Genomic DNA, 24,546 nt, shown 5'->3' with positions numbered 1-24,546 from the left:
TTGATGTTTTTGCTTTTGCTTTTGCTTTTGCTTTTGCTTTTGCTTTTGCTTTTGCTTTTGCTTTTGCTTTTGCTTTTGCTTTTGCTTTTGCTGTTTGCTGTTTGCTGTTTGCTGTTTGCTGTTTGTTGCTTGTTGAATACTATGTAGGTGAATGCATGAATGCAAGAATACCTATGTGCTGAATTTATTGCTTTCTTGATTTCCTTGGACTTTGTGTGGTTCGTCAGCTGTGTATTTGGGCGTAAGGTTGCTTATTGAATTTTGGAGGGGAAAGGGTGGAGAGATGGATGAATGAATATGCATGGAATCTAAATTCTAGATGAGTGGTTCAGCTATCAGCTATTAGCCTAGCCGTATTTACCTATTTACCTTTATTGAGAGGAGGGCGATTTATGGAGATGGATGTTAATAGAGAGAAGGACGAGAACGAGCACGAGAACGAGAACGAGAACGAGAGAGAGAGAGAGTCTCTATTCACATACACATACAAATATATATACAAACACCTAAGACATCTCAAAACAGTACATCAAATTGATAGGTATACATAGGTAATGAGTACCAGGTAGAAGAACTTTATGAATATATATCAGTACCTAATCCTAATACTCACTTGATATCTGATATAGTATATCTAGTATTTATTAATTAAATACATAGCTGTAATCTGTAATGTTAATATTAATATTAATATAATGTACAATATACATCTGATAAACTTTATGATTCTGCTATACATCCTGGGGTTTGACGATCTAGCTAACTACTCATTGATCTTGATCTTGATCTTAACATTGATCTTAATATTGATATTGACATTGACATTGATCTCGATATTAAGTATTAAGAGAACATTTGATTTTTGCCGGGTTTCTCAGTCTAGCCACCACATAGCAAGTAGACAAGAAAGAGAGGCATTTCCTTTTCTTTTCTTTTCGCTTGAAGATATCTATATACGCGGTATATTTATAGTATATACATAGGTACCTATGCATTTACGAATTGGCGTAAGCAGATGATGATGGAAATCTTATATCGGGGCCTGAGATTTTTAACGTTGTGATAAACTGGATGAGCTAAATGTACCTATGATAGATTTATATGACTGTTATATTATCCATCTTGATTAATATGATATTATGCCAACAACCTGAGTATTTATCTACTCACTCCATCATCAGGGAAATTGTGTGGAGTGGAAAGAGACATGGAGATTATGATACTACATGATTCAAGATTGCAATTTGAAAAGTTGGAGATAAAGTTGTGATATCTGGTTGATATTTCTATGATTTTAATAAATTGAAATGGTATGTTTGCAATACAACGACTTCCCCTTCATAAAGAAGGTTATTGAAGTACGGACATTGTACTCGGTGTCACCACCTGAGATACTTGCATGATTTTGCTTTCAGCACATCTTCGGCACAACCAACAGTCATTGAAAAAAGACCGAATTGTAATTTGACATCCGTGCTAGACCTTCACTCAATTGCCTAAGCTTCTTACTTGATTGACTGCCTCTCCAGTCACACTCACAACTTTGACCCCTTTCAAACCAAGCTTCATAGTCTCCCATGATTTAGGGTCAACAGCCCGAGTTCCCTCTTCCAGAATGAAAGTGTTGAAACCTTCCTCCGCGGAATCCTCGGCAGTGCACTTGACACAATAATCGGCAGCTAGACCTACTACGTAGACATGGGTTATGCCCTCATTTTTTAAATGGGCTGCCAATCCACTGTCACTGCACCGAGGACTCTTCAAAGGATCGTAAAATGCTGAATACATTTCTACATAAGTATTTTGTCCCTTGAGAATAGTTTGGGTAAACTTGGTTGTGTCCAATTCAAATGGGAACTCGGAGCCGAGCGTATCCTGAATGCAATGAGGTGGCCAGAGACGTGTTTGATAAGTCTCGGAAGGGTTGGAAGGGTTGATGATCGTGGTAAAATCTGCAAATGGTTGTTTACCTGCATGGTTTGAAGCAAAAGATGTATGATTTGAAGGATGCCAATCTTTGGTGGCGATCTTAAGGTGAAATGGAAGACTGAGGAGGCTGTTGATGATAGGAATTGTATCTCTACCATTGGCCACAGCTAAAGAACCATTCTGGAGATTTGTTAGTATGAATTGATGGATGGATGGATGGATGAAAGAAGAGTGGAGTGGATAGGAATTGTAACTTACTGGAGGTAAAAAATCCTCTTGAAGATCTACAACAATTAGAGCAGGCCTGAAAATGGACGTATCAGGAGTTGACATGATAGTGTTATAAGTTGGATTGATACGATGGATCAAATTAAATTCCCAAAGTTTATTCTTATCCGACAAAGTATGAACCAACCTGTGGTCTGTTTTGAGATTGTATCCGTGTGGACTCCGACCATGATAAAAGATTGAAGTTTGACATCAACCCCACCAACGGATGCCGATACATACCCATAAATAGTGTGATCATGTGATTTAGTTCTTGATAGAAGTTCTTGATGGAAGGAAGAGAAAAGAAAGGAAAGGGAATGGAAATATACTTTGCGGCATCTTTGCGGCATATGTATGCATGTATGGATATGCGGCATACGTAGACAGGAGAAAGAGAAAGCTTATTTCCGTTCCGAGACGGATAACTGGTGCTGGTTTGTCGAGATGGGACATGAGCCAATATTATTATATGATTGAACAAGAACTTCTGATATCTGCTTGATGAATTGATCAATGAAAAGAAAGAAGCTGGAAGGGAATGAAAATACACTTTGTGATATATAGGTATGTGCATATATGTACGAAGTATATGCGGTATACGTAGACAGAGTAAAGAAAAAAAAGCTTATTTCCGATACGGATAACTGATGCTGATTTGTCGGGACAGGACAATAAGCTCGTATTATGATATGATTGGATGGGAACTTTTGATGTTTGCTCGATGAATTGGTCAATGAAAAGAGACATGTTCCTGCAGGAGACGTCTCGGACAGCGAGGACAACAGTCGGAACAGCTGTCCAGCGTGACGAGCCCTTGCGGTTTTATATCTGGATCCAGCCATCACTCTCAACATACTCGGCATACTTTGGTACTTGTCGATTGATTGGTGGGTGTGGGATGGAAAAGATGTATAGATATAAGAAGACGTGAGAGTGAATGGCCAAACAAAAGAACAATGTGAAGATGGGATAGGAGAACAATATGAAGGATCTGATAGAAAGAAATTGAATCTTTTCCCCGGGCGGAAAAACCCTCAAAGTTGGTTGGAGTTGAATTGAATGGAATTGAATTGAATGGAATTGAATTGAAAAAAGATTTCTCCAAAGATCGACTTTTCTAATTTCCTTTATCACCACCCATGCTGGACACAAACTCTACTCCCTTTCCGGACTAACTCGCGGATAGTGTCACCGCCTAACTAATGATTAATTTGATCCCTGATTGACAAGCAAAAAGTCAACAAATATCTCATGCTGCCTGTCCATTATGGAGTCCCTTCTTCTTAAAGCTTAAACTCTCGCGGTGGATTCTTATGTGATAACGATTACTTGAACATTACATGACAATCAATTTCCATTGCGTCCTTTGATCTCTTTCTCTTCGTCACATAAATCAAGATATCCCACCTCCAGGAGATATTGTGCCACTCTTACCTTTGGTTATATCTCTTCTTTTTTTGCTTGGTCTCAACACCAGCACATCACTCATTTTTCTCCTTTCAAAAGGTCTCTCGTCGCCATTCTTGGAGTGGTAGAGACAGATAACTTCAAAAGCACACCGGTAGGTTGCATTCTCTCACAAGCCATGCATTTACATTTACCTCAGAACTCTCGATTGTGCGAGCTTTCTTTCCCGTCAGCTTAGCACATAAGAACGGGTATCCCCAGCTTTGCTCCTTTGCTTGACACGCGCTTTTGGCTCATTTACTAACGGTTTCTTCGCATCCAGCCTCTACGGAACTACATATTTCCCTTGTCGATGGCTTTGATTTAGAATACAACTCAGCCTGCTTGTACTTCTTTCACGATGATCGGAAATACGTTCCTACCCTCGCGGTTCAGGGGAACCTCGTCTACCACCGAAACCAATGCCTCCCCGTCATGGCTCAATAGAAAGGTCACCCCACTTCTCCAGCTTCTCTCCCGACGAGCATGTCTACATCCAATCCATACTATCGTTATAGTTGCGGTTTTGGCGAGTACAACGTACATGGGACTTTTGGACAGCAGTCTCTTTGATTCGGTGAAAGCCAGTGGTGCCGATAAAGCAACATGGAGCTCTCTTGTTGCCGGTAACCGTCAATTGCAGATTGGTTCCGAGACCGCCTGGAAATGGCAGACCTCGGATGTGGAAATTGTGCCATCTAACGTTGATCACTTTGCACTTTTGACTTTCGTCTTCCCAGACTCTGCTGCCGCCAATTCTTTGCAGGCAGCCCCATTAGCGGATTCGGTGCCATTACCACAAAATCTTTCAGTTACTCCTCTTCCAACAACTTCAATCCCTTGGGCTTCCTTGTCACAGGACAGTACTTTAGCTTTTGCTGTTCCCTACAATCAAGCCCCTGAATTCCTCGCCAAATCTCAAGAGTTGCCCAATTCCGCTGCTACAATTCCCACCGATCCTAACGCTCGTCAAGCACAGGAGGCAGAGCTTATCAAGGAGAAGAAGATGTGGATCATGAAAGCTGCAAAAGGAGATGAGACCAAAGGAGGATTGAGAAAATGGGCATCAAACGCTTGGACTGAATTTGTTGACCTTCTCAAGAATGCCGAGACACTTGACATCATCATCATGGTACTCGGTTACATTTCGATGCATCTTACCTTTGTCTCTTTGTTTGTCTCCATGAGGCGTATGGGCTCAAACTTTTGGCTTTTTGCTACCACGCTCTTCTCATCAGTTTTTGCTTTCCTCTTTGGGTTGATCGTCACTACAAAATTGGGTGTTCCCATGAACATGGTGTTGTTGTCGGAAGGTCTTCCTTTCCTCGTTGTGACCATTGGATTTGAGAAGGCTATTGTCTTGACAAAGGCGGTTTTGTCAGCGTCACTCAATACCCAAAGACCTAATGCTGAAGTGGCAGAGAAGAAGCTCGGGGTATCTCCTACTTCCATTCAATATGCAGTCCAAGTTGCCATGAGTGAGAAGGGATTCGAGATTGTCAGGGATTATGCCATTGAAATTTGCATATTGATTGCGGGAGCTGCTTCGGGCGTCCAGGGAGGTCTTCAGCAGTTCTGTTTCTTGGCTGCCTGGATTCTATTCTTCGACTGTGTTCTCTTGTTCACTTTCTATACTGCAATTTTGAGTATTAAGCTTGAAATTAACCGAATCAAACGTCATGTTGCTCTACGCCAGGCATTGGAGGACGACGGAGTTAGCCCACGAGTAGCTGAGAACGTTGCCAAAAGTGACGACTGGCCCCAGGCTGACGGTTCCAAGACCAGCGAGGCAAACATCTTTGGCCGTGAGGTCAAGGGTAGCAGCATCCCAAAGTTCAAGGGGTTGATGGTTTCTGGGTTTATCATCATCAATGTTCTCAACCTCTGCACTATCCCATTCCGAGGTGGTAACAGCAGTATTCAATTTCCAGGTGCAAACATGCTTTCAGGGTCTAGTTTCTCAAGTGTCTTGACACCGCCGCCAATGGATCCCTTCAAAGTTGCATCAAGCGGTTTGGATATGATGGCCGAGATGGCAAAAGCCCATGATAAGTCAACAATTGTGACCGTACTTACGCCAATCAAATATGAGCTCGAGTATCCTTCAATTCATTACGCTGAACCGGCACCTAAGCATCGTAAACATGCTGCGGATGACTTTGATGCTGAATTTGCCGAATATGGAATGGGTGGTCGAGTTGTGGACAATCTTTTGAAGAGTTTTGAGGACCCCGTTCTTTCTAAATGGATTGTCGTCGCTCTCACCTTGAGCGTTGTGCTCAATGGATATCTTTTCAATGCCGCTAAATGGAGTATTGGCAAGGAACCACTTCAAATGCCCCCACACCATACTGTTGATGCCAAGGAGCTCGACCAGGCTGAGAGATTCAACAACTCTGCTTCTGTATTGAGGTTGGCAAACATCGATCCTAATACTTCCGATAATGTACCAATGACCCCCGTGAGAACGCCAACTATGACGCCAGCTATGACGCCGGCTTCTACTGACGATGAGGATGAGGGATTAAGTATGCCTGACAAGAGTACCACTGAATCTCAATTGCGCCGAAGTCAGCAAGAGCTTGAAAAAATGCTTGAAGCGAAACGTACACCAGAGTTGAATGATGCAGAGCTCATAGAGTTATCCATGCAGGGCAAGATTCCTGGCTACTCGTTAGAAAAAACTCTCAAAGATACCACTCGTGCCGTAAAAATCAGACGTGCCATCATCTCACGAACCCCTGCAACCTCAGAAACCACACATCTTCTCGAAACTTCATTGTTGCCCTACAAGCACTACAACTACGATCGTGTTCTGGGCGCCTGCTGCGAAAACGTCATCGGTTATCTTCCATTGCCTCTTGGTGTCGCTGGTCCAATTGTCATCGACGGACAAAGTTTTTTCTTGCCCATGGCTACCACTGAAGGTGTTCTTGTCGCAAGTACCAGTCGTGGCTGCAAGGCCATCAACTCCGGTGGTGGTGCTGTTACCGTCCTGACTGGTGATGGTATGACTCGTGGCCCATGTATTGCTTTCGAAACTCTTGAACGTGCAGGAGCCGCTAAGGTTTGGCTTGATTCCGAAGCTGGTCAGCAAACTATGACCGAAGCATTCAACTCTACCAGTAGATTCGCAAGACTTCAATCTATCAAGACAGCCTTGGCAGGCACCAATCTGTACCCTCGTTTCAAAACCACCACCGGAGATGCAATGGGAATGAACATGATTTCAAAGGGTGTTGAGCACGCTCTGAAAGTTATGTCTACTGAATGTGGCTTTGACGATATGGAAATCATTTCAGTCTCGGGTAACTTTTGTACCGACAAGAAGGCTGCTGCTGTTAACTGGATTGATGGACGTGGTAAAAGTGTTGTTGCTGAAGCAATTATCCCCGGTGATGTCGTTCGCAAGGTTCTCAAGACTGATGTAGATGCTTTGGTCGAACTGAACATTGCCAAGAATCTCGTTGGAAGTGCAATGGCTGGTGCCATGGGTGGTTTCAATGCTCACGCTGCTAATATCGTCGCTGCAATCTTTTTGGCTACTGGTCAAGACCCCGCACAAGTAGTCGAGAGCAGTAGTTGTATCACACTCATGAAGAAGTAAGTTGCTTATATTAAAGTTCAGGGACATGTTCACTAACCATATTCTACAGTCTTCGCGGTAACTTGCAAATCAGTGTTTCCATGCCTTCTATCGAAGTTGGTACTTTGGGCGGTGGTACTATTCTTGAACCTCAAAGTGCCATGTTAGATCTTCTTGGCGTTAGAGGGTCTCACCCAACGAACCCTGGTGACAATGCTCGCAAACTTGCACGTGTGATCGCCGCAGCTGTCTTGGCTGGTGAACTTTCTTTGTGTAGTGCTTTGGCAGCTGGTCATCTCGTACAGAGTCATATGGCACATAACAGAAGTGCCCCAGCCACAAGATCCAATACCCCAGGCCCAGCAAGTGGTTCACAAACACCAGTGACTGCAGCAATGACAGCTATGCGAGAGAGAGCTGGTCTGGCTGCCATGTCTCCGGCTTCTGTCCTTAGAAATGCAGGAGCGAAGAAATAGGAGATAGTATTTAATGTATAGGTATAGAGAAGTGCGATTGCATGAAAAGAATGGCGTTAGGGAATGTTCATAGCAACGGGACTGTTCTTTCAATGTTATCTAGCGGAGGCTTATGATACGTGTTTTTCTTTTTCGCTTATGGAACACTTCTTGTTTCTCACATTTGAACTTTGTTGAATGGACTCAGATATAGAAGAGTTGTTAGATATTTTAGATTCAAATGAGACTTGATTGTCACCAGCTTGATTTGCGATTTTTCAGCGCTGTGGCATTGGTTTTTATAATCTACTTCTGATCGGAATCGAGATTTGTGACAATACTTTTGACCTTCCCATCACTTTTTATCACTTTTCCATGACAAGGTTGAGATGATATGCATGTATACGTATGGTCGAAGCATTAATTAATTTAATTCCGTGGTTGCTCTCGCTCTTCCTCTTTTTCGCTAGTCTTGTATATTCAGCAAACACATTATTAGATATATACTCAAGGGCACCCAAGCCCTTCCAACCCAGCCATTAGCTCGCTTCATCTAATGAACATTTTCTCTCAACCCACTCGTCCTCAAACTATGTCCTGTCATGACCAATGGCTCCTTTTGAATCTGACCATTATGCGCCGCCTGTGCATTTCCGTTCCCAGCACCATTTTCCATGCCCGATCCAAGTCCTATTCCCACATTTCCATGTTCCAATGCCTTTCTCACCACATCACCGACCCCCGTCGTCACCGCGCTATCTTCGCTACCCCTTCTACTTCCTCTGATGGTTCCAGTACCTCCAATTAGTAATCCTTTCACCCCGCCTCTCTTCCTTTCTGGTAATTCTTCGGAGCCTGCGCTACAGACGTATAATAAGTATTTTAGATTCGGAACTGTTTGTCTGATGTCTAGGACACGGAGACCCTGAGATTCGGCTAGTGCTTCGATGTTTTTGTTCAGGAGAAATACGCCCCAGTCGAAGCGAAAGCGAATGACAGATTGGGGGTAGAGGGGGAAAATTCTTTGCCGGTCTTGTACGAGGGATATAGGGTCGTGGATGAGAGATCGAGAAGCATGTGGTGTGATGGGGTAGGGGAGTGGAACTCCTAGATAGTACTGGAGATGATTGACCAATTGCGCGACATAGCCTAGAGCGGCGGCTACGACATCCTCGTCGGCAGAAGAGATATTGTCGTCATCAGTGGTGTTTGGGAGAGGGAGACCGCAGATCGTGAAAAGAAGAGGGTGGGAGGTGGGTTCGATGGGGTAAATTTCGATGAGTTCTTCACAGAGGCGACGGCGATGGTCGCGAATAAGCGACTTGGTGCTTGTGAGGAGAGTACGGGAGTTGTTGAGATGTTCCTGGGCATTTTGAACGTCGGTCTCGGCGGCAGATTGCACGGCATAGCCGGAGAAAATGGCGGCGCGCCGTGAGGATATAGATGTTTTTAGATCGTGCTGACGAGTTTGGGATTGGTGGAGGAGTTTGCGGGATGTGGTAACATAGCGTTTTGCGAGGGCGAGGGACTCTTTGGCAACGGGTATATATGTTGACGGAGAAGTGTTGTTAGTGAGTATGTTGTTTATTTGAGAAGTTAGTTGTTCGCGGGTAGCTAAAGCATCTTGAATGGATTCATCGAGATTTGAGAGGCGCATCAATGCATTATAGGAGGATGTAGGAAGCGCAATGCTAGGCCTTGGTCGAGGTGGCTTGGAAGTAAGATCAATGGTATATATGCCATCTACGAGCTGGAAAATAATAGAATTGGGCGGGAAAGGGTGATTCTCCAACCGTCCTAAGAATTGCAACGACTGAAGATTGACTTCCTCTTCAATCAGTGGAACGAAATCCTGTCGTTTAACCCATATCTTTACAATAACAGTATCGAGACGCGTCGTCGCAGGACCGAATGAAGATAAATCGAAAGATCGAAACGTAGGATTCATTGCCTTTTCTACAACCTCGCTGATATATATCGGATCATCCTGTCCCTCGCAATGCAGTGTGAAGAAGCTATCTGCCATTCGACTATCCCTTACATCCTCCAATTTCTTCTGTCTTATAGACGGACTTGCACCTACCCAATTGGAACTCGATCTTCTGGTTCTCGCAGAAGGTCGCAAATCCCCCGATGACTGCGCATGATGCAATTGCGACTCGCGGCGCAAAGCCTCGAGCTTCTGTGGTGATTTATTTAGACCTGCATCGTCGATTGTTTTCCCCCGCGGACGAGAAAGAGTCAGATTTCGGACGTATATGCCTTGTAAGTGCCGTAGTTTCCGATTTTGAGGTAGAATTAATGGCCGCGAAGCCTCGGAACTCATATTGTTGATGATATGGTGTCATGGAGTTGGTTGATGCTATCTATTCCCATTGACGAAACATGGTTGTCGAGATCGAGCCTTGACCAATTAAAACAAGGCTGCTATTCAGCCTCATCATCGATGGATCATCATACATATGCATGTTGGTTGATTCTCAACAGTGTTACGACATCGATCGATTGCGTTAAATTGATTTGTTTGCCTAGCTCTGGTGTATGATGATTAAAATGAGATTTATATCACATCTCTATTGATTTGTCCGCATTGAAGTCTCGACACCGTGGAGGTCATTCAGCATTCCTTTTGTCTAGTGGTTCAAGTAGCTGTATGCTCCCATGCGTCTAGAATAACATATTGCTCCCAGTGGTAGCTTCGAAGAACCATAATCGTTTCACTCTTGAGGCCAGCAAGCTGCCATGGCCCACGACTCAATCATCTTGTAAACGTTTGCAAATCGAACTTATGTATAAATAAGCACTTGCACCACCTCCATTTCTTCCATTTCTCTCTTAGGCGAATTCAATGCTTCGGTAAGGTTTGGACTACCGAGTGGGAAATAATGGCCAACGCTTTTGACTGCTCCTAAGTGTTTCATAAGGTCTGAAAATACTGTGATGGCTTTGTCATTTAGGACCAATTTATATTGACTATTCATCATCGAGTATGGTATATAGATATTCTGGGGCAATTATTCTTAATGTTTACAGTTTTTGGTGGTTGCTGTCTGTTAAATAAATGGCCGGATTTGGGTATGTAATTCATAGGTATCCAAATTCAATAAACCACTTGTATCTCATGGTAAGTGCAAGTGATAGTTGAGCGCCTTTGTAGCACCAAAAGAGGGCGGTCAAAATAGGTATATACAAGCTACAAAATAAATGCTGGTTCTTGATGTCTCAAAAGATATTTGGCCCTTGAAAATCGCTCTGGTTGACTTGATCATTGACAGTTCGTAACACGAATTTTGCGAGGATTTCGATGGTATAATTTTCGAAAGAGCTTCGGATATTGATGGGCCAACATTGATAAGTCACTATTGTTCAGATTGCTTCGAGATACCATCAAATCTTTGATGAGTTATTGTTCACCGGTAAAAAAAATACGTTGGTATGCAATGATTGTTCATGTCGAAAAAAATACTCATCAGTCGTTGTTCAAGATAAATTGGCAGATTAATGAATTATCACTGCAAGAGAAGTGTAACACTTATGATCCATGGTTCATATCACATTTCAACACTACATCTTCACGTGTTCTGACTCTAAGCAGGTGTGACACTCGATTCCACGTGCAGCATGACTCCTTTCTTCCGCCTATCTGCTCGATTGATGACTCCCCCTTGGCTTATTTCCTTGCAAAGTTGTGTTCAATTCCATAAAATTGTTTAGATACCTATTGCTTCCTCAAGGAAAGTCCCTCCCGGCCATCGAATTCAGACTTTTAAGAAAAACATCATACTCGAAAATAACCACAATGTGCTTCACCTATCAACTCATTTACGGTTGCACAAATGAACGCAAAGAGAGACACACTCTCTTCGTACATCGTCGCTGCGAACTCGGAACCATCGAAAAATACCCTATCGAGGTGAAGGCCATTGAACTCAAACGTCTATTCTGTGAGGAGTGTCTCGAAGGGGGACGAGCCACCACTAAACGCGCTCCGTACAAGATTCCCGGTACACGTGCAAAATATTTGGTCGAGGAGTTAGATAAGAGGGCTCAAAATGGAGAGGCTATACTGAGAAACGACTACCTCAGGCGACAGGCTTCATTTTTCACTAGCTGCTCTATGGCGAGAGATCTCCACGCAATTTCCGGAGATCATCCATTCTTTCACATCCAGGAACTCATGCACCGAAGACTCAATAACGAGGATACCGATGCAATCGAAAGACTCGCCATAGAAATGCAGCGTGTTCACGTGGGTGGTTTCGCGGACGGACGTCATTATGTATACCCGGTAGCGGCAATGTTGCACAAAGCCCTTCTAGGAAGCATCATTGCTCGCGCTGAATCCAACGGTATTGTTCAATCATGCTGTAAGCATGGAACACACGAGCCACTGCATACTGAAAACCAAGGAGTGAACGTCGTCGTTCGTTTTGGTCTTGCCAATGCTCACAATAACGAAAGAGAATGCAGTACTTGCAAGGATCATCCGAGTCTTGGCGGTCTGCCGTGCGCAGAATGCAGATGCAGTATGAAGAGATATGTAAAGTACAAGGGAAAGGCTGGCAGTTTGGTCTTTGTAGACTCAGACATTACGCCTTGGGAAATTCGAGCTATAATGGATATTCACAGAGAATTCTATTCCGAGAATGCTAAGTCTGAGAGCTCTAAGAAATAAAAACTGTGGCGCTCAGTGCACCGAATCTTGGGATAGCCCAGGCTTCTGTCACAAACATACAATTTGGTAGTGCTTTAGAATAAATTAATGCATGGTTTTCGAATATACTTGAATAGCAAACTTGGAGATGCGTGATGTTTGATTCAGACTCACTATAGTTGATGCAAACATTTGTCAAGTGAGGAGTAGTCCAATAGTGCGTGAACCTTGTGCTAGCCAAGAATCACAGTCGTTAGCTTTCAAAAGGCTTTACTCTCATTGCAAATATTCATACGTCAATATAACTCTACGACAGGAATGTTATGCACATCATGAATGTACCTCAACGCATGGACTTCTCCTGGACATACAGCCTCTTGACATATTAGGAGCTGAAACGATGAGAGTCAGACACACTTTCATTATCTGAATACCTGTTGCACGTTCGAAGAATCCGAATCTTGTCTTGGGATCCCTCAAAATCTATAGAGTGTCACAAACAGTAATTGAGGGACAGATTTTCGGTATGACTCTAGCTTACTTGTGCTTTGCATAATACTAAGGCAGACTTATGCGAAGTGAACTAATATTTAAAGTTAGTACTACCAGAAAATCTTCCACATTATAGGTAGCATTATATATCTCACTATTGTATAAACTAAATAGAAATCAGAATAAATAGATTTAGATTTAGAATAAATAGAACAGAAAATTTACTCTCATTCTCATACATTACCATATACCTCTTTTGGCTATATGTACCCTTCTTTGGTCAAGTATTCGCTATAGCTTACATCAGGGAGAGCAAGAAACCATCTTCAGAAATATTAAGTTGTATTCTCCGTAGTAGGGAAATAAACAATGAGATGTAATGTCACGGAGTGAAGGTATCGAAAAAGTTCTAGGAACCGAATAGTTTCAATTGATATTGTAAACTATGAAGAGAGAAGAGCCAAGTTATAAAATGATTCTGTGTTTGTACCCTCCTCTTTAGCCCCTGATCACGTCAAAGGCTGGTCTGAATTATTCAACAGTACGCGATATACTATTTGCATCTGCCAAGGTTGCCCAAAGAAGTGAATCTGGAAAATGGGTTTTGATAGACTCAGTCCCATGCGATCCCGATGGCGATGTCAATTTACAAATGCAAGATGTTAGAGAGCTGGCGAGAAAGCTTTCTTGTACAGATCTATCAGGCCTAGGCATACTTCAGTGTCAAGGTGTAATTCGGGTCATAAAACTCGGCAATAGGAAGCCATCTTCTTTTGAGTTTATCTTCCGAGTCCCTCAAGAGCTCAATAATGAGCCCAAAAGTCTTCGCGATTATCTCTCATCACAGATTAGCCATACTCTTACGGACCGATTCAGAATCGTAAACCAGTTAGTCAAGTCTATCAGCTATATTCACACTCTTGAATCCGTACACAATAACATCCGCTCTGATACTATCCTTGAATTCCAAGACAACAACTCGGCTCTTGGCTCAATTTTGCTGGTAGATTTTCAAAACTTTCGCATGGTAGATGGTTCAACACGGCGATCAAGAAACTCTGCATGGGACATAAACCTCTACCATTATCCGCTTCGCCAAGGCCCGAGTCCCGAAAAAAGCTATATTATGCAGCATGATATCTATAGCCTGGGCGTTGTTCTTCTGGACATTGGTATATGGGAATCATTCGTTTCTTGCAAGAATAATGAAACAGCCCCGACTTACAGCCAAAAGAGTTACATGATAAGGTATGAGAATGAGAGCAAATTTTCTGTTTTATTCATTTTAAGCCTAAATCTACTTATCTATTCTAACTTCTATCTAGTTTATAATAGTAAGACAATATGTCACTTATAGTATGAAAGGTTTTCTGGTAGCACTAACTCTTGTTACGATCACATACTAGAGCATATCGATAGAGGTCAAACAACTAGAATAAGATAGCTAAAGAGGAAAGAGATCCTTAAGGGATCTCTTTATCTCTTATATAGGTACCTAATAACAATCGCTTAGTTCAAGCTAGCCTTGAACTAATCACTATGTCATGTGATACTCGTCACAACTCCAATTTTTAACTAACTTCGCACAAGTCTTCCTTAGTTCGAAAGTTAAATCCCCCACAGATATAAATAACTCAGAAATTCGTACTTGTTATCCATTCATCACTGTCTCAACCAACATTTTCGAGATTCGGACTCTCATCGCCCCCTCAATCAACATCCTCAAGAACTCAGACCTCCATCAACCCACGTTCCGAACTATCACCATGGCCTTCTCGATCTTCAAAGTTTGTCCCAGCTGCCTCAACAATAAGATTCTACTTTTGACTGTCACATTTGTCGTCGTCAGCAGCTTCTACCAAATTCAACGAAAATGGTCCATCATCGAGCAATTTGAAAAATTGATAAAAGAAAGGCAAATGACATGCACCGTGGAGCCAGCGGACCTCCACCGAGTTATCAATGAAGCTTCCCGCCGATTGAAAAAGTATGGCGAGAGTCTTCCAGAATTAAAAGTACTTGTTGGATCGAAGAAGAACATCGAGTCCACAATTTTCTTCAGCTTTGATAGCAAGGTCGCCATCAAGGGGATGCGAGGTGTTTAAGCTCTCGTACCAGGTCATTTGAGATCAAGTTTTGGAGGCCACGTAGTAATATCTTCAATTTAAAATGGTTTCCACTCCTAGATTCCTACCAATTGTGACGAGAGTGTCAAAAAGTGAGAGATTAAATTTTTCGTAGTTGTGTACTTTCCAGGAATCGTTCCCTGTAACATAGGCTTGAAAGAATTCATTTCAGTTGCTGCCAACGAAATTTTGCAAGGGGCACACCAGGCCAGCATCTCCAATCAGTCAGTTACTTTCTCTCTTCCGGCCATATTAATGTGATGATCGAATTCCAGCTTGCTCGTATCGCAGCTTGGTTCGTCGTTGTGGATTGTTCCCATACCAGAAAGAGACTATCGAACTCTGTGTGGCTTATGAGAAACACGAGGTCAAGAGATTTTGCCAATATTTATCATGCATCAGCCTAATGAGACTTATGATGATTTCAAAATGGTAACCCAGACGAAGTGAGCCACAGCAATCAGAAGTAGAGCCGTGAGATTCTATTTCCACAGGTTGTTCATGGTACCGGTCTATGGCGATTCGCTCTTCATTCTTCAACGATGGAAGCCCAAGCAATCTCCAAGTAACACCTTACTAAAATGCTCTATCCAGCAGGGCCCTCGAAAGCAAATAAGCTCCGCACTTGTATCATACAAAGCACGAGCAAGCTAGAGTCATACTGATCAAGTGCCCATTTTCTGTCGCAGTACTCTCCATCACTTTCAAAACTATTATAGCCTTCAGCGCCTTTGAGGAAGATTGTCGTAATCAAGCACCAGACAATTGCTGAAACCCAGAACAATAGAACCCAAATGTCCTCTCCTTATTGAAGTATTCTTTGCAGTTTGCAGAACCGCTGAGAAGTGCTAAGAAGTGCTGTTGTAAACAAGGTCCACTATAGACGAGGACCAAGAAAGAAAACTGCTGAAAACTGTAGGACTCATATATACATTTCTTGCCCAAGCACTCGTCGACAGAACTATTCGATTACTGTGACAAATAGAGGAACACAGGACCATAGAAATCAAGTGCCCATTTCTTGTTGAATGCAACCGCCGAGAACCGGAGGCATTAGAAATCAAGTGCCCATTTGCGTCGGAGTACCGTGCTACTCAACGACGAGGACTTGTCGATTGGCTGGTCTTACAGGCTAGTGCCACGACGGGGCCACCTATGAAAGAAGGTCAGAGAGTGGCCGATAACTATGCGTGCCATTACTCACTGCCATGCCAAAACGCTATTATCACTTCTCCTCCGTTGGAAGATCTGCTGGGCCATCCGCATGATGATGGTGATTGATGACGAGGCCGAAATTACACTGATTGAAGTGTATATTCGTTGCGATGGCGAGGATAAATCCTTCAGGAACCCCGTCACCAACAAGATTGTTTTTCCATCATGCCATATAGCATGCCACGCAGCCCGCAGGCAGGAGAATGTAAGAGGGATATCGATAGGAGTCGACATAAAGATTTTTTATTATTAAAAAAAGGCTGTAAAATTTAATTATTATTAATTCGCTGTATCCAGAATGAAGACGAAAGGGAAGAAAAACAGAAGAAACGAAGAGGGCGAGATCGAATAGCCATTTGCATTGTTTAACTTTCACGAAATTCGCTCTTTCCAGTGAGAAATTGCATTTGAGAATCATAACGGAAGGAGATTTTCAGACTTGTTGAAACAAGTACGAGCAGTCAAACCGTTGGCCATTACTTCCCACTCGGTAATCCAAGCCTTAGGAGCGAGAATCAGACACCAGATCAGATTTGCCCGCTCTGTATACTTATTTCAAGAGTCCTTTCGCTGATAAGTATTCTGTATGTACCTAGTAGAGAGTTCTCGAATCAAAAAGGAGGTTAAATGCAAGAAATTCACTGGAATCTAATATTCTCAAGACATTTGATGTCTATGAAATTTGATATTGAGATTTGCGAGGAGCAAGTCAACCTTGAATTCAAATCAAGTGTGAGAAAAAAACCACGCTAGCGAGCTCTCATCATCAACCAGTGGCCCTCTTTTAGTACTACAAAGGCGTCAAACTGTCAATTGAACTCACGGTGAGACATAAGTGGTTTATTGAATTTGAATATGAAATACGGTTATTCCAACTATGAACGTACAACTCGAATCGTATATGAAAAAATGATCGGAGAGTATGGAACTATGAATCATTCGAAGTCGGAGAATAATTCTTTTTAAAAATCAAGAGCATAAACCAAATTAAATTATATTGTTCTAGCTGACTAGCAGAAATAGAAAAACATAAAGTAAAAACACCCACCCAAACAGAAATATTTATACATCTCGTAAACGCCACATCACGCTTCTGTGCCCCCTTTCAATATGTGGTTTCATATTACAACCAGTAATATCCAGATTTTGATCTACATAATTGTTGATAGCATCAACTTGCCAGCTATGATTATCTCTCGTAACTTAAGGATCGCTCCTCTTCGGAATACTCATCGGGGTACGCATCGTTCATTCTTCTTCCACGAGATCTGGCACGAGGAGCAATATTAAATCCATACATGGTGTCTCTGGTGACCATATAGATACCGAATGAAAAGAGAAGAGCAAAGGCAAATGCAGCCCACTGAAGTCCCTCGAGCGTTTTCCCTTGTTCAATCTGTACGTTTGCAGAACATCCTACAGCTGTATCTCCAAGTACCGTATTGATTGCATTAACGGAGACAGTAAGCGTATATGCTGCACCAAGACTGGTAGCAACAGATGCCCACAGAAATGGCATGGCTACCATGGCCGATTTTACCAGCAGGTTTTCCCAGACCTGCAAGGAGCCATGCACCAGTGTCAACAAGGAATCCTAGGAGAAATAGAGATAGTGCGACCATAGGCATGAAAATAGATATGTCGTTCTGTAACTTCTGTCCTAACTGTATGATATTTGAATCGACATGAAGTGTTGCGGCAATTTCGTCGGGTGACTGACTATACTGCTTGCCTATGCATTGGAAACCGTTTGTGTTCTTGAACGTATCTCCGTTGCTTCCTTCCACCCCCACATAAGCACAAATACCTAAATAGCTTGTTAACGAATATTCGCAGAACCAGGAAAGATATCTTCACGAACCCATGTAACCAAATCTTAATCCACCGATTTTGGATCCATCAGTGCCTACCTTGGCGATTTGCCCGATGAAGACATTCTGCATTCCTGGAGTTGTTGTCGCAGATCCGGCAATCGACATGGCTAAACATCAACACATTAGCTCAGGTCTACGAATTGATATATCGGACAAGAAGCAAGGAAAGTCTGTGGGCTTACCCGAGAATGTAAAAATGGGATGGCTCCAATAATCCATACTGCAGCTCGAACAGTAATGTTCTTTGGATCTGCGAGAAATAGGGTCAATCTTAGTTTTACAAGGACTTCTGAAAAACATACTCATGGGTCTCCATGCTCCACGGCCGGACATTTTGAAGGTGTGAAATTAGGATAATTCCACTAAGTAGTGGCGACGGTGCAAATGAGTGACTCTTTAAAAAACACAAAAATGAATGACGAAAGGAAAATCTGTCAGATAAGAAATTCTGCACTGCTAGATTTCAACTTGAGCAGATAGATAACCTGGCTTATGGCTTGAGGACTAGAAGACCTTGCTCACTATATACGACTGTTGGTAAACCATAGTATCCATTGCTCCATCTCTGGTTGGACTTGAATGTCCATGCTGTGCAATTGCTGTGCCTTCAATTGTTGACCATATTGACCGATAGATCACTGGATCTAGGTACACCCAAGAAACTTTTATGAATTCAAAGAGACACTACGAACCACCCAAGTAACCTACTAGGCCAGTTCTTTAGTGAAAAGAATGTTTGTACAGGACAGTACATAATAACCGCGGCCTACAAACGGCAAGCGCTCAAGTCAACGGTCGTGATGTTTTTGGTCGTTCATCAGACCGACATTAATAGATAACGTAATCAATCTTGTGCTCAGTACTCGAGTAGCTGCTAACAGTGCGCAAAGTCATTATCGCACGCGCCCGAGCAATTTTGATTTTTGGGTCATGCTCAAGGTCGAATTGAGGCTCTTGTAAGCATCCAAACAACTTCTCCTCTCTACTTTAGGTCCTCATTTTGTCGGAGGGTCTACAGAGAGGAATGACTCTGTGCTCCATGCATATCTCTGGTTTTCTGGTCCAAGATATGGACAGAATCTCGAAGATCCATTTTGAAAGCTGGTTGGATCTTTTCAACCTTCTGCGACGAATCCTGTTTACGGAAAAAGCTCCGATTTGAGACGCAATTCAAATCCTTATTAAAATTGATATGTTTGTCTCTTCGCAGGAGACTGCGTTCGCATTTGCTTAGACAACCCGGTGTCGGTTACGTTTGCTCGTTTACATTTCCAAGGTTGTTGGTTACCTAGGTATCCGACCCGACCTACCTACCCGCGCTGTACAAGTGTGGCTGCCAACAATAGTGGCGTTCGACTGTGGTCTAACCCAAAGAGGCCAAGTGCACTCTCAATGCTTGAAAGTTCATTATAGGGCTGAAGTGTCGGTCTTGTTTTGAGTTATTGGGTCGGCGATGGGGTTATCGCAGGCAAGCTTCTTTACATCTCTAATAAATAATTGATCGTTGGTGTTTCAAACAATAAGAATGTCGATATGAAAGGATTTGGACCATAACGACCAATTTTGCACCTTATTTCTGACCATTCTCAAGGATCAAGGTTGTTGAAACTTCGCAGACTGAGCAGAAAGTCAGATGAGCTTTCAGAATGAAGGGGGCCTAGAATTTTACACGAAAGGCATGAAAGTTTCATTATGCGTAGCCAGGCCGATTGCCATTCTCGCGGCCGACTATGGTTCTTCAGAGATCTTCTCTATCTACTGCTACGTATATTTGAAAGCTGGAATCTGCCAACTTTTCCTCACATCATCAAGCTCGAACGTCACATCTTTCTTAAACCAACGTCTAAGAAATGTGTATTCTAGTGTGAGCTCATATCTACGACGATGAACATGTGACAATCGAGAATCATGCGAGAATAGATCCTGCCTGTTTCGGCGAAGGTGGGCTACGATTGATCTTTTATTCGTTCAAAGTATCTCAATACCTTAAGCTATTCAAGTTTATCATCCATTCCCAACGATCAATACAATCTTGGATTTCAAAAATTAAGCCACAGCTGCACCAGCGTAAGGCAGAACAACAGTCTACAATGCTATTGCTCTAGAGAATCTCAAACAAGCCGAGCAAAGGTATCAAGACATTGGTATGTTCTAAAATATATGTAGTCCAGTATTGGTTCACAAAATGAGATCCACTAACAGCTTGTGATAGGATAGTGTTTCATTGAAACCATTTCTAACTTCATACACACACTACACTTTCCACACGCTCATTAAACTTTACTTACTTACAAAATTTCTGCAACGATGCTTGCAGGTCATCGAATAATACCACAAAGCTACGATCGTTTAAGCACATGAATTGCACTCGTTTTATCTCATTTCCTTTGTCAGTTTCTTTCTCAAATACTTATCCCTACTTTGGTATAAGCTTCTTGGAGCCATGCACGAATAGATCTTCCACTTCACAGCATGTTACTGTCGCACGCAAGATCTCTCGCTCCCATATTTCGATGACATCCTACACGAGGTCCTCTTTTGTCTCCAAAAATCCACTCCTCCAAGTTCGGGAGCCATGTATACTGAGACGAGTCAATCGCCTCTGTGGTCTTCTGAGCAGGCAGCTAGTAGGTTGAGACGAAATGGGGCTTGGATTGTTTTCTTTATTCTTGGGTTTGTGTTGCTGAACTAGTTACGAGCTTTAGTAGAATGTTGTAAAGACAGATCTGGAGCATGTTGAACAGAGGCGAAGATGGGACGAATTAAAATAGGGGTAGAATACCTTCATATTGCCAGGCTAGGAGGGGCGTTCTGAAATAAAATGGGTCAGGTCTTTACATGGGAGTTTTTTTTGGCGAGGGAAAAGGATACGAGCTTGGAGTACGGTCAATTTTGATATATAGATCGGAGATAAAATGGACAGTTCTAGTTCTTTACGAATAGTTAAACTGCATGATTCTTCATTAAATCTTGTGAATTGCCTTACTGTAAAGCTCTAATCCCAATCAAGTGGTGATAGTGAGAATTGTAGTATTCTAGCCAAGTGGCTGTTTCGCGAGCATTGAAAACTTTTCACTTTCACGACCTCCTGAGGCCCGGTATTTCAGGAACATGATCCCGGATATCCTATTTGTATGTACTCTTAAACTAGCCCTCTCATGATTTATGATTTGCTCCATTGACATTCATGCCCAAGTTTCTTTACGTATACCAATTCGGTCATCATCCACGGAGAACAAACACAATGAAGAGCATGCCTGTCAGAGTCAAGATTGATGCCCAAGGTATGCTCAAATCTTGCCGTGCGATGGGTACAAATCGATACCATGAGGTTTTTAGGGCGATAATTCGAAGCTAAAGAAGAAATTCGGATTATTAGGGCGTAGGTGAATACAATTGCGGACTTCCCATGTTATGTGGAGCCATATTGTGCATTGATCGGTCTCGAGCTGGCGAAGTCTGAACTGAAATCTCACTCACAATTCTAGAAAATCTATTGTAATTCACGATTAAAGTTTCTATAAGCACTTTTTTCTGGTCATCATCTCACTCCTACCATTCCGCTGATCTTTTTTCGCATGACAACTAAATATCGCACGACGACCATCATAGGTCTTTGCGTAATGGTAATCTTGATTCCGAGACGCCTACAAGAACCTCGCCACTACTACCTAAAAGAGAAATAGGGAAAGAAAGAGAGAGAAAAACTCTTCTTTTCAGGTCAAATTTCTGGTCGCAACTCCAACCCTAAGACTTCATATATGCATTAAAGCCCAGCTAGACCATAAAGCATAAGCCCGATTCCCTATAGCAGATCCCTAGTCTTTCTTGACGCGAGTGAATACAGCAAAATATGGATCACCCCCTTTTCTTTGCCAAGCAACAGCAAGCCTTATTACCACAATAATGACACAGTCGATTTTGAAGACCTCCTCATTTCGGACGAAGACCTTCAAATGTGGGGAGATTTGGGTTGTTCAGAATTAGCGAATTCCTCCAACTCATTTGTAGGCTCTTCGCCGCCTGGTTGGGCCCCGCAAGGGATGGCTAGGAGTGAAGAATATCAAGAACTCTCTGCTCCATCGTCTTACAATTCTCATCCACCATTTTCGAGAGATCTTAATCCAAACATGGGACTTCCAAGTCTCTTAACATCGTTTCCACCGCCGCCTACCTCAACAACAGTCGCTAAGGACGGAAACTATGGCTTTTTAGCGTGGATAAACACAGTACAAAGCAACGGAACCCCGATATCTACTGGGAATAACTTGAGCGCTATGTACCCGATATCGATGTCAAGAGAGTGGAATAATCGCTACAATGCATCAGCTTATCAAAGGACTGCGGAGAATGCGGAACAACATAACAACACAGCATCTTGGCAATCTCAAATACTGAACAGCACAGATTCTTCGCCACATCAACGAGGAGCTCCGAACATAGCATCACGAAGTGACATTATCAGCACGCAATGGCAACCTCAAAGTTACGATTACGAAGCCTCCTCATTTATAGAGTACAAGCCCAAACTCCCTTCACATTCAACTTCATATAAGTCTTCGCCAAAACTCACGACCACAGAATACCCACCTCAATCTCAATATTCCAGTGTCTCGGACGCAACATCTCAAGCCGAATCGCACTGGACACCTCCGAACCATCCCCTCGAAACCATTACTCCCTTCATAAACCCGACTCCCTTTGCGTCCACTCTAACGAACAACTTTCACTTTTTCCATTCTCACTCTCTCCTATACAAATCAGGTGTTACGCCTCATGAACTACAAATGCATCTTGCCGCTGGCTCATGTGGTGTGACTATTCAAGGCACTGTTTCCATTCCCGAAAACACCAACTGTTACCAAAATGGCACACTCGGCCTCATAATTGCCCAAGAAATTCCTCTAACTCCCCGTTTGTATTTGCCCACCCAGCGGAAGAAGATTTCCGAATCAATGCGTCAGGTTGTGTCGGAGTTACATGAAAAAGGCATTGTACATGGCGATATTCATCTTTCAAATTTTCTGCTCTGTGCTTCTGGAAATTCGAACGATCAAGTCAGTGTTAAACTTAGTAATTTCCACGATTCTCTATTCATTTCGATTTCTTCTTCTCAAGCTTCAATCGATCATGGAAAAGAAGAACAATGGACACCAGTTCTCAACGGCAGGATAGTCTCTCCAAACAGGGCAAATGAGTGGATTAAAGGAAGGGATAGAAAAGCGACCAAAGAAGATGATCTGTATGCGTTGGGGATTTGTATGTGGGAACTGTGGAGTGGAAAGAGGTACGATGAAACGTGTGGGATTTGGGAAGATGTGAGGAGAGGTGACCTGAAAGGAAGAGGGGTGGATATGAAAGGGGTTGGGGATAAGGGGGTCAGAGCATGGGTTAGGGCGTGGTTGAGAGGCGGGGGAGCAATTGTTTGATATCTTGAGTGTGATTCAAAAGCATAGTAGAGTTCATTCGCAGGGCCTCTTGTTGGAGCTGATTGCACTGCAAAATTTTTGGGGCTCTAACCTTGATGACCCTGAAACCGTGTGATTTGCAACATTGAGTTTTAAATTTATATTCATTGCTCTTAGAAATTCACAAAAGGACCAATTTTAACTCTGAGCCTAAATTTGAGGTATTGAACGACACACTTCTTAACCACAAAGCTCTATCATGAATTATGCGTTACTATCATCAAAACATTTGTCGTTGAAACAACTCTACTATTTGACTATCCTAGGAACTGTCAGGAAAGAAGTTCGAGAATATTTAGCTATTGTTGTTGGGGTAGAAGATAGAGACTAGTGGAATTGAGGCGCATAATAATTTTCACTTTGATGGAAGTTTCAATCCTTAGCTTAAATTGCAAAAATATCGATTTGCTTGAAAAAAAAAATGAGATCATTACCAGTGAGACTATTCACCATGTGCCCAGAAACCCAATCAGTTGAACTTTGGGCGGATTAATCTCTTTGTCATGACGTTTTCTTCCTCTCTCACTGGCATTATCACGTCCAAAAAATATCGTCAGGTAAAAATAGAGAATAAAATGGCAAAAATTCAATCTCTCCTAGGTAGCGCGTTCGGAGACCGGAACCAAACCAGACGAACTGAGTTATCAAGCAAACGAGTCTTCGGACATTAAGCAGAGGTCCCGTTTGAGGGGATGTGAAGAACCTAGTGCGCTACCACTAAGCCATCTGGACTATGTTTGTTGTTAGAGAAGCGAGTTTGTTTCGAATTATAATTAAGCGGTTTGTGTTTGCTGTGTTTGCACATAATTACATTTTTCGGTGAAAGTGAAAAGATGAGATGAGAACAACGTATGAGCTTTCATGGTTTCATAGTCTTCCAAAAGCGGTCCTGGTGAAAGAAGGATATCTACGTCACTGAAGGGAATAAACAGAAAAGACTCGAGCGCGGCTGAAAGTAGAGTTTCGATACTACGCAGAAACCATGCGATATCAGCGATTGATTGGTAAGTCGATGTGTTCAGCTTTAGGTA

The 24,546-nt window shown here is 42.6% G+C and overlaps 7 protein-coding genes across 7 annotated transcripts; 4 read left to right on the top strand and 3 right to left on the bottom strand.

The window, feature by feature from the left end:
• Nucleotides 1–1,151: 1,151 nt before the first annotated feature.
• EAF02_002975 (uncharacterized protein) lies at nt 1,152–3,381 on the bottom strand. Its single transcript, XM_038899023.1, has 3 exons — nt 2,748–3,381; nt 2,188–2,693; nt 1,152–2,109 (listed from the first exon to the last, which is right to left on the bottom strand). The coding sequence occupies exons 2-3, from the start codon at nt 2,260–2,262 to the stop codon at nt 1,489–1,491; spliced, it is 696 nt and encodes a 231-aa protein (XP_038761311.1). The 5' UTR covers nt 2,263–2,693; nt 2,748–3,381; the 3' UTR covers nt 1,152–1,488.
• Nucleotides 3,382–4,006: 625 nt separating this feature from the next.
• EAF02_002974 (uncharacterized protein) lies at nt 4,007–7,707 on the top strand (the record flags this gene model as incomplete). Its single annotated transcript, XM_038899022.1, has 2 exons — nt 4,007–7,248; nt 7,302–7,707. The coding sequence occupies 2 exons, from the start codon at nt 4,007–4,009 to the stop codon at nt 7,705–7,707; spliced, it is 3,648 nt and encodes a 1,215-aa protein (XP_038761310.1).
• A 383-nt stretch (nt 7,708–8,090) lies between these two features.
• EAF02_002973 (uncharacterized protein) lies at nt 8,091–10,012 on the bottom strand (the record flags this gene model as incomplete). Its single annotated transcript, XM_038899021.1, has 1 exon — nt 8,091–10,012. The coding sequence occupies one exon, from the start codon at nt 10,010–10,012 to the stop codon at nt 8,240–8,242; it is 1,773 nt and encodes a 590-aa protein (XP_038761309.1). The 3' UTR covers nt 8,091–8,239.
• A 1,473-nt stretch (nt 10,013–11,485) lies between these two features.
• On the top strand, nt 11,486–12,361 carry EAF02_002972 (uncharacterized protein; the record flags this gene model as incomplete). The annotated part of the gene is made up of 1 exon (XM_038899020.1): nt 11,486–12,361. The coding sequence occupies one exon, from the start codon at nt 11,486–11,488 to the stop codon at nt 12,359–12,361; it is 876 nt and encodes a 291-aa protein (XP_038761308.1).
• A 2,237-nt stretch (nt 12,362–14,598) lies between these two features.
• Nucleotides 14,599–14,937, top strand: EAF02_002971 (uncharacterized protein; the record flags this gene model as incomplete). The annotated part of the gene is made up of 1 exon (XM_038899019.1): nt 14,599–14,937. The coding sequence occupies one exon, from the start codon at nt 14,599–14,601 to the stop codon at nt 14,935–14,937; it is 339 nt and encodes a 112-aa protein (XP_038761307.1).
• A 2,425-nt stretch (nt 14,938–17,362) lies between these two features.
• Nucleotides 17,363–18,380, bottom strand: EAF02_002970 (uncharacterized protein; the record flags this gene model as incomplete). Its single annotated transcript, XM_038899018.1, has 4 exons — nt 17,363–17,649; nt 17,699–17,980; nt 18,035–18,154; nt 18,230–18,380. 4 exons carry the CDS (start codon nt 18,378–18,380, stop codon nt 17,363–17,365), a joined length of 840 nt encoding a protein of 279 aa, XP_038761306.1.
• Nucleotides 18,381–21,291: 2,911 nt separating this feature from the next.
• Nucleotides 21,292–23,476, top strand: EAF02_002969 (uncharacterized protein; the record flags this gene model as incomplete). The annotated part of the gene is made up of 2 exons (XM_038899017.1): nt 21,292–21,331; nt 21,963–23,476. The coding sequence occupies 2 exons, from the start codon at nt 21,292–21,294 to the stop codon at nt 23,474–23,476; spliced, it is 1,554 nt and encodes a 517-aa protein (XP_038761305.1).
• Between the last annotated feature and the right edge of the window lie 1,070 nt (nt 23,477–24,546).

This window comes from Botrytis sinoallii (assembly GCF_014898435.1).
Source record: "Botrytis sinoallii strain Bc 23 chromosome Unknown BSIN_004, whole genome shotgun sequence".
Taxonomy (NCBI): domain Eukaryota; kingdom Fungi; phylum Ascomycota; class Leotiomycetes; order Helotiales; family Sclerotiniaceae; genus Botrytis; species Botrytis sinoallii.
This window is presented reverse-complemented; position numbering and strand designations above follow the sequence as displayed.

Coding starts and splice junctions, on each gene's coding strand:
- EAF02_002975 (XM_038899023.1), bottom strand. CDS start 2,262: ATGTCAACTCCTGATACGTCCATTTTCAGGCCTGCTCTAATTGTTGTA. Junction 2,110..2,187: donor AAGAGGATTTTTTACCTCCA/GTAAGTTACAAT, acceptor ACAAATCTCCAG/AATGGTTCTTTAGCTGTGGC.